We start from the raw sequence: 14576 nt of genomic DNA, 5'->3' as shown, positions 1-14576 counted from the left end.
AGCAGTCCACTGTTCATCCATGACCCACAATGCATCTTACTGAAGTCAGACCAAGCTGGAGTACTTTGCAGAAATAGCAAGGAGTGACCTGGCTTTGGCGTTGAGGTAAGTGGACAACTAAAACATGATCTTGCGTAGAAGGATCAAAACCTCTGGAAGAATAGTAAAGAGGCTAATTTACCTTGAATCCAGGTAAAGCATAGAGCACAAGTTCCCCTTGTTAAGCTACAGTATAACTTTGTCATGTTCAACTTTGCAAATAAACTCAGCAAAAAAATAAACGTCCCTTTTTCAGGACCCTGTATTTCAAAGATAATTTGTAAAAATCCAAATAACTTCACAGATCTTCATTGTAAAGGGCTTAAACACTGTTTCCCATGCTTGTTCAATGAACCATAAACAATTAATGAACATGCGCCTGTGGAACGGTCGGTAAGACACTAACAGCTTACAGGTCCCAGTTATGAAGACTTAGGACACTAAAGGGGCCTTTCTACTCTCTGAAAAACACCAGAAGAAAGATGCCCAGGGTCCCTGCTCATCTGCGTGACCGTGCCTTAGGCATACTGCAAGGAAGCATGAGGACTGCAGATGTGGCCAGGGCAATAAATTGCAATGTCCGTACTGTGGGACGCCTAAGACAGCGCTACAGGGAGACAGGACGGACAGCTGATAGTCCTCGCAGTAGCAGACCACGTGTAATAACACCTGCACAGGATTGGTACATCCAAACATCACACCTGCGGGACAGGTACAGGATGGCAACAACAACTGCCCGAGTTACACCAGGAATCCACAATCCCTCCATCAGTGCTCAGACTGTCCGCAATATGCTGAGAGAGGCCGGACTGAGGGCTTGTAGGCCTATTGTAAGGCAGGTCCTCACCAGACATAACCGGCAACAACATCACCTATGGGCACAAACCCACCGTCACTGGACCAGACAGGACTGGCAAAAAGTGCTCTTTACTGACGAGTCGCGGTTTTGTCTCACAAGGGGTGATGGTCGGATTCGCGTTTATCGTCGAAGGAATGAGCGTTACACCGAGGCCTGTACTCTGGAGCGGGATCGATTTGGAGATGGAGGGTCCGTCGTGGTCTGGGGCGGTGTGTCACAGCATCATCGGACTGAGCTTGTTGTCATTGCAGGCAATCTCAACGCTATGCGTTACAGGGAAGACATCCTCCTCCCTCATGTGGTACCCTTCCTGCAGGCTCATCCTGACATAACCCTCCAGCATAACAATGCCACCAGACATACTGCTCGTTCTGTGCGTGATTTCCTGCAAGACAGGAAAGTCAGTGTTCTGCCATGGCCAGCGAAGAGCCCAGATCTCAGTCCCACTGAGCACGTCTGCGACTTGTTGGATCGGAGGGTGAGGGCCAGGGCCATCCCCCAGAAATGTCCGGGAACTTGCAGGTGCCTTGGTGGAATAACATCTCACAGCAAGAACTGGCAAATCTGGTGCAGTCCATGAGGAGGAGATGCACTACAGTACTTAATGCAGCTGGTGGCCACACCAGATACTGACTGTTACTTTTGATTTTGACCCCCCCCCCCCCCTTTGTTCAGGGACACATTCCATTTCTGTTAGGCACATGTCTGATGTTGAATCTTATGTTCATACAAATATTTACACATTAAATTTGCTGAAAATAAACAGTTGACAGTGAAAAGACATTTCTTTTTTGTTGAGTTTACTTCATGTAATGACATTTGACCCTTAGAAATCACATATTTTCAAAACAAAAGCAATGGTGTTTAATTCATGCTTCTATTGCTATACTAGGCCCACAACTGTACACCCGGCAGGAGGGATTAGACTAGTCTGGCTGTCCGTAAAGGGCAAAGACTTACTGATCAATGTGGAACTCAAGTGTAGTAATACAAAAAAAATGAACACTTCATATGATAATAAAAAGCAGTATTAGAGTCACACTCAAACACATTCCATACAAAGTTTAATGTTATTCAATGCATGAGGTGTTCAACGTGCTTTTCAGAAAAGCATTTAAATTTACTTTAATACATTGCCAATAAGCTAACAAAATGTAACCTGCTAATTTCCTACAAAAGTAGGTGTATACAGTATAAAACCAGCCTAATATTGCAAGCACCAATTACATTCTCACTTGGACATATATACAGTATATATACACACTCAAATGAAATACTGTATGTACAGTTTGCAATCTAATTCTTATAGCAATGGAATGTGTGTCCTGTACTTGTCTGTATTCCGGCAAAAAAGTGCCTTGACAAAGGCCCGAAGGCTTAATTGACAAGGGAACAGAGGAGAGAAAAAAAAAATCATAGAAATTCAATAAACAAAGAACCCAGTAGAGAAGAATGTGTTGTTGGGGCGAGCAGGTCATCACAGCTGGGGCAGTTTGTCCACGGGGGTGTCGAATTTGAAGTCTGGGGGAAAGAGGTCGGCAGCGCGGGGGTAGATTAGTCTGTACGACTGTCTGATTGTGACGTCCGCCACACCGGCGATGTCTCCAATCTCTGTCGAAGGATTTGAAGAAATGACTACTGGTGCTTTAAGAGTCTTCAGAACATTTGTGCTGCACTTGTTCTCAGAACTATCAGAAATACAAGTTCATGAACCTTATTCATGCCTGAAATGTACTTAAGCAGGTTTTAAAGCTTACAGACAAACACAAATATACTACATATATACAGTGCAGTGAAAAAGTATTTGCCTCCTTAATGATTCTATATTTTTGATACTGATTGTTACCAGAACTTCAACCAAAACTTATTATAAAAAGGGAACCTGAGTTTTATATTTTTTATTTCTTTCTTTAACAAAGCCAACACCCAATGCCCATGGGGGAAATACTATTTCACACTACCTGGTTGTGCCACCTTTAGCTGGAATGACTCCAACCAAACACTTCCTGTAGTTGTTGATCAGTCTCTCACGTCACTGTGGAGGAATTTTGGCTCACTCTTCCATGCATAACGGCTTTAACTCACTGCATGACCCAGCTGCGCTTCAGCTCACAGACAGATGGCCTGACATTCTCTTGTAGAATTCTCTGATGCAGAATTCATGGTTCCTTCTATTAAGGCAAGTCGTCCAGGTCCCGAGGCAGCAAAGCATCCCCAAACCATCACACTACCACCATCTTTGACCATTGGTCTGCGGTTCTTACTGTGGAATGCAGTATTTGTTTTTTGCCAGACATAAAATGGGACCCATCTCATCCAAAGTGGACTCAAGTTCGCCAAAAAGCACCTGGATGATCATCCAGACTCTTAGAAGAATGTTCTATGGACAGATGATTTAAAGGTATAACATGGGTCCCACTGCATTCCACAGTAAGAACCTCATACCAACGGTCAAGCATGGTGGTGGTAGTGTGATGGTTTGGGGATGCTTTGCTGCCTCAGGACCTGGACAACTTGCCTTAATAGAAGGAACCATGTATACTGCCCTGTATCAGAGAATGTCAGGCCATCCGTCTGTGAGCTGAAGCTGAAACGCTGCTGGGTCATGCAACAAGACAATGATCCAGAACACACAATCATGTCTACATGAAAATGGCTAAAAAGCAACACATTTTTAGTTTTAGAATGGCCTAGCCAAAGTCCTAATTCAAATTGAGTCTTGAAACCCACAAATGTCGCAGAACTGCTTTAACTCTGCATGGAAGAGTGGGCCAACATTCCTCCACAGCGATGAGAGACTGATCTTGTTTATGAAAAATGAAATATGTAATTGTGTTTTGTTCACTCAGGTTCCTTTTATCCAATATTAGGTTTTGTTTGAAAATCTGATAATTCCGTATCAAAAATATGCATAAATAGATACAATTTGAAAGGGGGCAAATGCTTTTGTATATAAAGTGCTGTGAAAAAGTATGTGGACACCCCTTCAAACTACTGGATTTGGCTATTTCAGCCACACCCGTTGCTGACTGGTGTATAAAATCGAGCACACCGCCATGCAATCTCCATAGACAAACATTGACAATAGAATGGCCTTACTGAAGAGCTCACTGACTTTCAACGCGGCACCGTCATAGGATGCCACCTTTCCAACAAGTCAGTACATAAAATTTATGCCCTGCTATAACTGCCCCGGTCAACTGTAATTGCTGTTATTGTGAAGTGGAAAAGTCTAGGAGCAACAATGGCTCAGCCACAAAGTGGTAGGTCACACAAGCTCACAGAACTGGACCACCGAGTGCTGAAGCGTGTAAAAATCGCCTGTCCTCGGTTGCAACACTCACTACCGAGTTCCAAACTGCCTCTGGAAGCAACGTCAGCACAAGAACTGTTCCTCGAGAGTTTCCATGGCCGAGCATCCACACAAGCCTAAGATCCCCATGCGCAATGCCAAGCACGGTTGGAGTGGTGTAAAGCTCGCCACCATTGGACTCCGGAGCAGTGGAAACGTCTTCCCTGGATTGATGAATCATGCATCACCATCTGGCAGTCCGAGGGACAAATCTGGATTTGGTGGTTGCCATGAAAACACTACCTACCCAAATGCATAGTACCAACTATAAAGTTTGGTGGAGAAATAATGGTCTGGGGCTGTTTTTCATGGTTTGGGCTAGGCCCCTTAGTTCCAGTGAAGCATATAATGACATTCTAGACAATTCTGTGCTTCCAACTTTGTGGCAACAGTTTGGGGAAGGCCCTTTCCTGTTGCAGCATGACAATGCCCCCATGCACAAAGCGAGGTCCATACAGAAAAAATTTCTCGAGATCGGTGTGGAAGAACTTGACTGGCCTGCAGAGCCCTGACCTCAACCCCATCGAACACCTTTGGGATGCCCAACATCAGTGCCAACCTCACAAATGCACTTGTGGCTGAATGTAAGCCACTACCCGCAGCAATGTCTCAACATCTAGTGGAAAGCCTTCCCAGAAAAGTGGCTGTTATAACAGCAAAGAGGGGACCAACTGTATATTAATGCCCATGATTTTGGAATGAGATGTTTGACAAGCAGGTGTCCACATACTTCCGGTTGTGTAGTTCAGATTCAGCCAATAAAGAACTTTAAGTGATGACCACCTGAAAAAGCCACCTCACCTTTCTGGGTCTTCTTCTCGGCAGAGGCCTGAGAGGCCATGTAAATGGCGGCGGCAGCCACAGAAATGGGGCTCCTGCCGGGCACCAGGTCCAGCTCCACGGCCTTCCGGGCGATGTAGGTGGCCGCCATCTGCACCTGCTTAGGCAGGCCCAGGTTGGAGCAGAAGCGGGACATGAAGTCTCCGGTGGTGATGAGGTCCACGCTGGTCTCCAGGGCCTTGAGGATCAGCTTGAAGCAGCGGCCGATCTCCTTCTTGGAGATACGGGACACGGCGCAGATCTCTGCGAGGGATGGGTGACAAGGGAGTCATTAGTGATACACCATCAGGATCGTTCTAATAAGTCATGCAACGGAGAACATTTTAAAATGCAAGATGAAAATAAGCTTTTCTTTTTGGACCATTCCAGGTGATAGCTACCTCCCTGTTTGTCCATTGTCTTCCCTTTGGTGCCTAACGAACAACCCAGGAATATAAACTCAGCAAAAAAAGAAACGTCCTCTCACTGTAAACTGCATTTATTTTCAGCAAACTTAACATGTGTAAATATTTGTATCAACATAACAAGATTCAGCAACTGAGACAAACTGAACAAGTTCCACAGACATGTGACTAACAGAAATTGAATAATGTGTCCCTGAACAAAAGGTGGGGTCAAAACCTAAAGTAAGTATCTGGTGTGGCCACCAGCTGCATTAAGTACTGCAGTGCATCTCCTCCTCATGGACTGTACCAGATTTGCCAGTTCTTGCTGAAAGATGTTACCCAACTCTACCACCAAGGCACCTGCAAGTTCCCAGACATTTCTTGGGGGGAATGGCCCTAGCCCTCACCCTCCGATCCAACAGGTCCCAAACGTGCTCAATGGGATTGAGATCCGGCTCTTCGCTGGCCATGGCAGAACACTGGCATTCTTGTCACGCTGGAGGGTCATGTCAGGATGAGCCTGCAGGAAGGGTACCACATGAGGGAGGAGGATGTCTTCCCTGTAACGCACAGCATTGAGATTGCCTGCAATGACAAGCTCAGTCCGATGATGCTGTGACACACCGCCCCAGACCATGACGGACCCTCCACCTCGATCCCGATCCAGAGTACAGGCCTCGGTGTAACGCTCATTCCTTTGGCGATAAACGCGAATCCGACCATCACCCCTGGTGAGACATATCCGCGACTCGTCAGTGAAGAGCACTTTTTGTCAGTCCTGTCTGGTCCAGTGACGGTGGGTTTGTGCCCATAGAAGACGTTGTTGCCGGTGATGTCTGGTGAGGACCTGCCTTACAACAGGCCTACAAGCCCTCAGTCCAGCCTCTCTCAGCCTATTGCGGACAGTCTGAGCACTGATGGAGGGATTGTGCGTTCCTGGTGTAACTCGGGCAGTTGTTGCCATCCTGTACCTGTCCCGCAGGTGTGATGTTCGGATGTACCAATCCTCTGCAGGTGTTGTTACACGTGGTCTGCCACTGCGAGGATGATCAGCTGTCCTGTCTCCCTGTAGCACGGTCTTAGGCGTCCCACAGTCCGGACATTGCAATTTATTGCCCTGGCCACATCTGCAGTCCTCATGCCTCCTAAGGCACGTTCACACAGATGAGCAGGGACCCTGGGTATCATTCTTTTGGTGTTTTTCCAGAGTCAGTAGAGAGGCCTCTAGTGTCCTAAGTTTTCATAACTGTGACCTTAATTGTGATCTTAAAGCTGTTAGTGTCTTAACGACCGTTCCACAGGTGTATGTTCATTAATTGTTTATGATTCATTGAACAAGCATGGGAAACAGTGTTTAAACCCTTTACTATGAAGATGTGAACTTTTTACGAAATATATTTTAAAGACAGGGTTCGAAAAAGGGACGTTTCTTTTTTTGCTGAGTTTATTATTAATTTGTAGCAACCAGCAACAGACCCTCATTCCAAGGTGCAGCATGAAATATTTTTTCATCCTAATATGAGCTCTAAACATCCTCTTCAGGTTTTTTTTGTCTTTGTACTTTTTACTCCTTTTTCTCCCCAATTGGTAGTTACAGTCTTGTCCCATCGCTGCAACTCCCATACAGACTCGGAAGAGGCGAAAGTCGAGAGCCATGCATCCTCCGAAACACGACCCTGCCAAGCCGCACTGCCTGCTTAACCCGGAAGCCAGCCGCAACAATGTGTTGGAGGAAACACTATACAGCTGGCGACTGAAGTCAGTGTACATGTGCCTGGCTGCCACAAGTCGTTGCTAGAGTGCGATGGGACAAGGACATCCCATGAGGATTAACCCTCCCCTAATCCGAACGACACTGGGCCAATTGTGCGCCGCCTCATGGGTCTCCTGGTCACGGCCGGCTGCAACACAGCCGGGATCGAACCAGGATCTGTAGTGACGCCTCCAGCGCTGCCTTATACCGCTGCGCCACTCGGGAGGCCCTAAACATCCTCTTTATAAGAACTCACCTTTAAAAGTCCGAGGCACACCCTCTTGTCTGCAGGCGATGTAGAGGCAGGCTGATGCGATGGCGTCGTTGGCCCGCCCCTTCAGGCTCTTCTGTTCATACACTTGCTTAAATAAGTTATTTGTTCGGTCCTGCAGGTCAAATACAACATTTAGGCCAGTGCAAAATCTCTTAAAATGCTGCAGACATTATTATAGTTTGGTTAAAGCTGCAATATGTACCTTTTTGGACAACCTGACAAATTCACATAGAAATGGGAGTTATAGATCTAATTCTCATTGAAAGAAAGTATCAGAAGCAGTAGTAGATCTGTTCTGTGCGCGCTGTCTATGCTTCCTGTTCTCAAGTTTTGTGTTTTTTTACTTTCGGGTTTGTTCTCTACACTATGCATTGCTTGTTTTGTCACAAACTGAAATTAGGCGACCTGTTCGAATTTTAGCAACCAGGAAGTGGCAGAGCTATTCCTACATATTGCACCTTTAAGAGAAAAACCCATATTTACACTGCGTGCACAATTATTAAGCAAGTGAGTATTCTGATCTTATCATTGTTTCTATTCACATTTTTGAACTCCAAACCATATAAACTTGAATGCTTATTGGATTTAATCATTTTCAGGTGATATGTATTTGTGTAATGAGGGAGGGTGTGGTGAAAGTGAATAACGCCTTATATCAAGGTGTGCATAATTATTAGGCAGCCTCATTACCTCAGGTAAAATGGGCCAAAAAACTAATTTAACTGACACTGAAAAGCCAAAAATGTAAAATGCCTTTCAGACGGATGCGACACTCTTTAAATAGTTAAACTATTGAGGTGTGACCACCGGACATTCAAACGTTTTGTTGCGAATTGTCAACTGGGGCGCAAAAAACGCATGGGGAAGAAAAGGCGCAAATTAACTGCAAAAGACTTGAGAAGAATTAAACGTCAAACTACCAGGAACCCATTATCCTCCAGTGCCACCATATTCCAGAACTGCAACCTACCTGGAGTGTTCAGAAGTACAAGGTGTCAAGTGCTCAGAGACATGGCCAAGGTCAAGAAGACTGAAACAAGACCACCACTGAATAAGATTCACAAGTTGAAGCGTCAAGATTGGGCAAAGAAATACCTGAAGACAGATTTTTCAAAGGTTTTATGGACAGATGAAATGAAAGTGACTCTTGATGGACCAAATGGATGGGCCCGTAGCTGGATCAGTAATGGACACAGGGCACCACTTTGAGTCAGGTGCCAGCAAGGTGAAGGAGGGGTACTGGTATGGGCTGCTATCGTTGAGGATGAGGTAGTTGGACCTTTTCGGGTTGAAGATGGACTGAAACTCAACTCCCAAACCTACTGCCAGTTTCTGGAATATTCTTTCATCAAACAGTGGTACAGGAAGAAGTCCTCAGCATTCTAGAAGGCCATGATCTTTATGCAGGACAATGCTCCATCACATGCATCCAAGTACTCCACTGCTTGGCTAGCCAGCAAGGGCCTCAAAGATGCCTGAATAATGACCTGGCCCCCTTCCTCACCTGACTTAAATCCTATTGAGAACTTGTGGGCCCTTCTCAAACGTGAGATTTACAGTGATGGAAGACAATACACCTTTTTGAACAGCATTTGGGAGGCTGTGGTTGCTGCTTCAGCGAAAATTGATCGTGAACAGATCAAGAAACTGACAGACTCCATGGATGGAAGGCTCATGGCAGTTATTGAAAATAAGGGTGGCTATATTGGTCACTGAATATTTCTGAAAGGCCAAAAATGTTATATAATTGTCATTTTGTGTTACTTATCTGTTACACTTACTCTAAAAATTGAGAATAAACAAGTGAGTTGAGAGAAATTATTTTTGTAATTTAGTTGCCTAATAATTCTGCACACTAATAGTTGCCTAATAATTGTGCACACTTATATATTTCCCTGAGAAAGACAAAACTCACTTTTCCTTTGTAAAACATTCAGGTTTGAGGTTCAATAACATTTTGGATTGACTGAGAGCATTGTGTTTGTTCAACAATAAAATTAATCCCGAGGAATACAATTTGCCTAATAATTGTGCACGCAGTGTAGAGTAACCTGCTAAATAACTTGAGATTTGGAAATATATTAATCCTATGTAGGTAGAAATGAGCAGTTAGCTAGCTACTAGGTTCCACAAAGCTAAACAATTGGAAGAGAGAACAGGACTCACTATGATGTTCCTTGGTAGGTTGATCCGGTCGGCCATGGTGGTAATCTCTTTGAAGGCGTTTAGCATGGCGCGGTCTGAACTGCTCATGGTCCGCCGGTTCTGATACTTGGAGTTGCCGAACTCGTCAAAACTTGCCGCGCCTGTTCCCTATGGTGACAACAGAATGGTTGGAACCAAGAGGCGATGAAGACTTTTTATTTAACCTTTGTTTTTCACAGGGATCCCTGCAGCAGAAAATACAAGCTACATAACAAGGAATGAATGATACAAATACATCAAGACAGTATCATGAGAAATAAAACCATACAGAAAAGCTATTATAATACATTTTTTAAAACACATTTGCAATGTCTGATCCCTTTATTAGTATAATCCATTTACTACCAGTAAATCTTATGACAATGAAGTCAATTTTCTGGAGAACAGAGGAACCTGATAAAGACCATGTTACAAAAAAGGGTGCAGAGATTTTCTTATCATTGCATTTCTTTGTCTGGCTCCCCGGGCCACATTTAGATGTGGTCCTTCTCTTGTCAGGCATCAACACCTAGCCACTGACCACAAACATAAAATTAGTTTAGAGCATCTTTCCCTGTAAGTGGTAACTTTGTGTGTACTTACCTTGCTGATCATGGTGCTCAAGTCTCCACCGTTGAGGAGTGGATTCTGGGCGTCGCCCACTCTGGACGGGTCTTGGGTGGCTTTCTCATTGGTGAAGGTCCTCCACTCTGAACCCACATCAATCACCCTGTCACCTGAGGAGGAACCAGATACATTACCACATCGGGCCACGTCCCAATACGTTCAAATGGAGGAACCAGACATTAGCGCATAAGGCCACGTTCCAATATGTTAAATTCTCTTCCTTTCCTTTTGTCATTTACTCTATTTTGTCTCCTTGAGCAGTGAGCAATGACAGTGACATGAATGGATAAAGGAGGTAAAAGTGATGAACATCAAGCACCCACTGTATTGATTTTACCATCATAGTATAATGCTTTCACCAAGAGAGTCCTTCCTTTTGTGATAAAAGGAGACGAGGGAAATCGTTAATAAAAAAGTAAGCAGTATTGAGGGTCGGTGGGACCCAGGTCACCACTTTGAACATGTTTATGTAAATGAGAATAGTAACTAGGTCTAATGACACAACCAGGACACAATCAACCAAATGCGTCTCATCTCTCCATTGTTCCAGTCACAGATTTGATTACACCCTGCACTTCCCAGACCAGGCCACAAGATGGCATTCTCACTCAGGAACTAGACACTTTCCTTTGTCCAATATTTTCTCTCGTTTATCGCCTCTTCCTGGAAACTAACACGGTCGGGGATTAGATTTTTCACCTTAATCCCATAAACCCTTCCCATAGATAAATCACACTAATATTGAGTACTAATATGACGTTCATCTGCTTATGGCAAAGCTATGGGATACAATCTAGCTTTACATCACTGAATGTACCCACTATACACCCATATGATTAGCTAAGTGTTTCCTATGGGACTCATTATTGGAGAGCTGCTATGTTACGTTCAGATAGAGCCCTGTAATTTAATCTGTTGCTGTTACTAGGGTGGCTTTCCAAGGCTGTCTAAGGAAGGCGTGGACAGATTTGATTCTATTGCATCTTTGCGAGGATGTTGTCATTTCTAGAATTTCATGGTTTCATGTTACATATTATTATGCACTCTAGCCATGTGGCAGGTCTGACATGTCATCTCGCTGCTCGAGTCCCATAATACCAGCACAACACTGTCACATCCCTCCCTCCCTCCCTCTGAATTAGAGGTTAGTATTTTCAGTATGTGTCGGCTTATGTTAAGTTACACTATTTACCTAATGGAAAGACTTCTCATCCCTACACATAAGGCTTTATGTCAGTCTGTTGACAGGTAATGTGTGTGTGTGTGCGCTTGTTTTACTGTACTGAACCAGAAGTTCTCACAACTGTGGTAAACCAAGGCCAATTCAGAGAAGTGAGGACATTTGCCCGGTCCGAACTTCTAAAAAGGCCATTTTAGGCTTAGGGGTTAGGTTGAGTTAGAATCAGGGTTAAAAAGTCCTCAAGTATAGTAATACAAAGCTGTGCGTGTGTGTGCCTGTCCTCACCCACTACAAGGCCACACTCAGGGCAGATCATGTCGCCTGCTCTGTAGTCTTCCACCAGCATGGCATCTGGGTGGTTGGGGCACTGCACCTTGGGAAGGGCCAGGACATCTCCGCTGCAAGAAAAGAAGAAATCCCAGAGGTCAGCCGACAGTGACCTCGAAGCTCTGACCCTGCCTAGTGAGAGTTACCCCAGAATTGGATGTGACTGTAGTTATAACCATAAAGCTGGTTTACTGTCAAGTTTGTGGTATTAGTTCACTTACTCTATACACTTCAGTTAACGCCGATTGTTTACTGTTAAATTTGAATAGGCAAATTATGATAATGACATAAATCTTACAGGCCTTTGTTCAAATTCTGCTCAAATTGTTTAACATGTCAGTTTTCCCCTTGATCAGGGAAATATTAGGAAAATAGCTAGCTACCTTTAAGATTGTTAAAACAAAAAGGCACTTAAGAAAATTACAAGTTACAATGTTTTAACTTTTCACAAGCAAATGCATATACACACACACACGATAGATAGATCTATAGATCTATCAACAAGAACTGGACTGGGAAGCACTGCAAACCTAGCTAGCGCAGAAGCCACCAAAGATTGTGTTAATTTGTACCCAGACGAATTTCCAACCGAAATTATGCTGATGTGGCCAAAAGCGCCTCGAAACTGTCCTACGTGGGACCACCGGACCCATTAAATGGGCATCCAGCGGTTTGGAAATTATCCTCGACACCTATTCGATTCTATAACGTTAATACCAAAACCGATACATACCCCATATAGCCATCTATCCGAAATCCTGGCACAAACTGTTCTTCCAATCCCCTGTGTTTCGTTTCTTTGACAAAGGCTTTATGCCTACTGGTACTTGGTACGTCAACATTCGGTTTCTCTTCGTTTAGGCAAACAAGCCATTTATTCTGAGCTAGTTAGTCAACAGCTGACAGTAGAATAAATCGCTGGTAAAACCACCAAATAAACTTGCAGTGTCCTTATAACTATTTCCAATGGCTTAATAACTTGTCATGATTAAATCACGTTGACACTGCTACTGTAAAAATATATTAGATAACGTTAGCTAGAGCAATGAGTTAGCCAGCTGTGATGGCCCGACAACATCAGCCATCCCTTTAAAAACATTACATCGCTCATTGATCGCAAGTGCGAGGACGATGTTCTACACGAGCAACATGATCAAGTTAACATGATATACGATCGATAAAATGTGTCAACCTGATTTGAGAGTGTTTTCTGGTAGGCTAACGTTAGTTAAGGTTAAGTAGTACGGACATTCCGGCGGCTATAATGAAAAACACGGAGAGTCGCGTTAGAAACAAACGTCTCTATGTGTTGATGGCCACCCCCACCCGTTGATCAATTACCGTAACCCACATGAAAACATAATAATGCAAAACACCACTTGGAATAGATGGTTTACACACCGGCTCGTCGACGCCATGTTAGTCACTTCTTTATAGTTCTGCCAGTGAACAGTTTCGAACAATGGCGTCTTCTACCTCTATATATGGCTTTTTCGGCCCACGTGTTTACATGACGACGGAACGGCAAAAGGCTCCAACTAGATATTCAAAAAGCAATTGACATATGAGGACAGAGGACGTAGGCTACTTATAAAAGAGTAATGTACTCCCAAGTCACAGAACAATGCTTTTGACATTCATTATTTATTATATTATTATACTTATCTAATTAAATCATATGGCTTCCTGACCGTGTCACCTTTAGTCACAGAATTACATTTAAGTGAATACAATTATGCAAATGATCAAGTGTTAAACCAAAACTAGTGAAAAGGAAAAACAAATGTGTGGATTTTTGTTTAATTTGTGTCACTCAAACTTTTTTTACATGCTTATTGCTGCAATGGATCCTAGCCAAAACCCCTGCAAGCAGAGCAGCTGGAACACAACATGGTTGGTAATATTTCCATCTGCCAGCCACTAAATAAAAATAGCACTTAAATGGTTGGTTATGTGTAGCCTACATAAGAAAACATGTTAAAGCAGAAATGGCAGTGGCAAGTGGAAGTATAACCCTATTTAACCCCATTCAACAAACGGACTCAATTCTGAGTTGCCAATATAGCAGTCTCACTGTAAGAGCCATAGCAGACAGGCCTGTTTATGAAACTGTCAGGGATGGCATTGTCTCTGTGTGCCAGTCTGTGCCCTATCCTTGTGCCAATCTCGGACTGTATTGCCTTGATTGCCCCTCGCCCACACACCCACTGTACCACTGACCTCAACAGCTCTGGTTCGACAACCACCAAACAATGAGTCATTTCACTTGGCCAGACATCCTTTGATAGAGAATTTCAAGAGAAATCCAATATTTAACAAATAATTTATGACTGAATTACATCGACTCTGGCAAGCACCTTGAGCTGTTTGGATTTCACTGATTACAATTAATAAACAAGCCTTGTCAGCAGCACATATTTTATTAAATTGCACAATGACATTGAACACTAGTAGGCGAATAGAATGCATGTCCATGTACAACAGCAGGTGGAGCTAAATCCCAATATGTCAGATAAGGCCATCATCTATCAAGCTTTCAAATGCTAAATAATAATTCATATTCTGATTGTACTAAAGTCCCATGATGAATTAACATACATCATTTATTTATATCAATAATGTCAAGATTAATTCCTCTGAATGCTTGAGATTCTCAAAGGAATTTTAATCAAACTAATCAGTTTCAACAACATTTTCAGCTGGGCAAAAGTCATAGCTAGTCACACACTAATGACAATGTCATGATTTGACCTTG

At 43.6% G+C, this 14576-nt stretch overlaps 1 protein-coding gene across 2 annotated transcripts; it reads right to left on the bottom strand.

Annotated features, from left to right (window-relative positions):
• Nucleotides 1–1681: 1681 nt before the first annotated feature.
• On the bottom strand, nt 1682–13334 carry gtf2b (general transcription factor IIB). Of its 2 annotated transcripts, none has more exons than XM_029726198.1 (7): nt 13223–13334; nt 11780–11892; nt 10291–10424; nt 9670–9816; nt 7486–7615; nt 5052–5333; nt 1682–2509 (listed from the first exon to the last, which is right to left on the bottom strand). In XM_029726198.1, exons 1-7 carry the CDS (start codon nt 13237–13239, stop codon nt 2376–2378), a joined length of 957 nt encoding a protein of 318 aa, XP_029582058.1. In that variant the 5' UTR covers nt 13240–13334; the 3' UTR covers nt 1682–2375. The 2 variants fall into 2 exon arrangements, with proteins under 2 accessions (XP_029582058.1, XP_029582059.1); XM_029726199.1 differs by lacking the exon at nt 13223–13334 and adding an exon at nt 12555–12858.
• Between the last annotated feature and the right edge of the window lie 1242 nt (nt 13335–14576).

This window comes from Salmo trutta, chromosome 31 (genome assembly GCF_901001165.1).
Source record: "Salmo trutta chromosome 31, fSalTru1.1, whole genome shotgun sequence".
Lineage (NCBI taxonomy): Eukaryota > Metazoa > Chordata > Actinopteri > Salmoniformes > Salmonidae > Salmo > Salmo trutta.
This window is presented reverse-complemented; position numbering and strand designations above follow the sequence as displayed.

Bases quoted from the DNA above. Each gene is read 5' to 3' on its own strand.
- gtf2b (XM_029726198.1), bottom strand. The intron at 10,425-11,779 runs GTGAGGACAGGC...GTTCCTCCTCAG, and splicing joins TGAGTGTGGCCTTGTAGTGG to GTGACAGGGTGATTGATGTG. The intron at 9,817-10,290 runs GTAAGTACACAC...TTGTCACCATAG, and splicing joins TGAGCACCATGATCAGCAAG to GGAACAGGCGCGGCAAGTTT.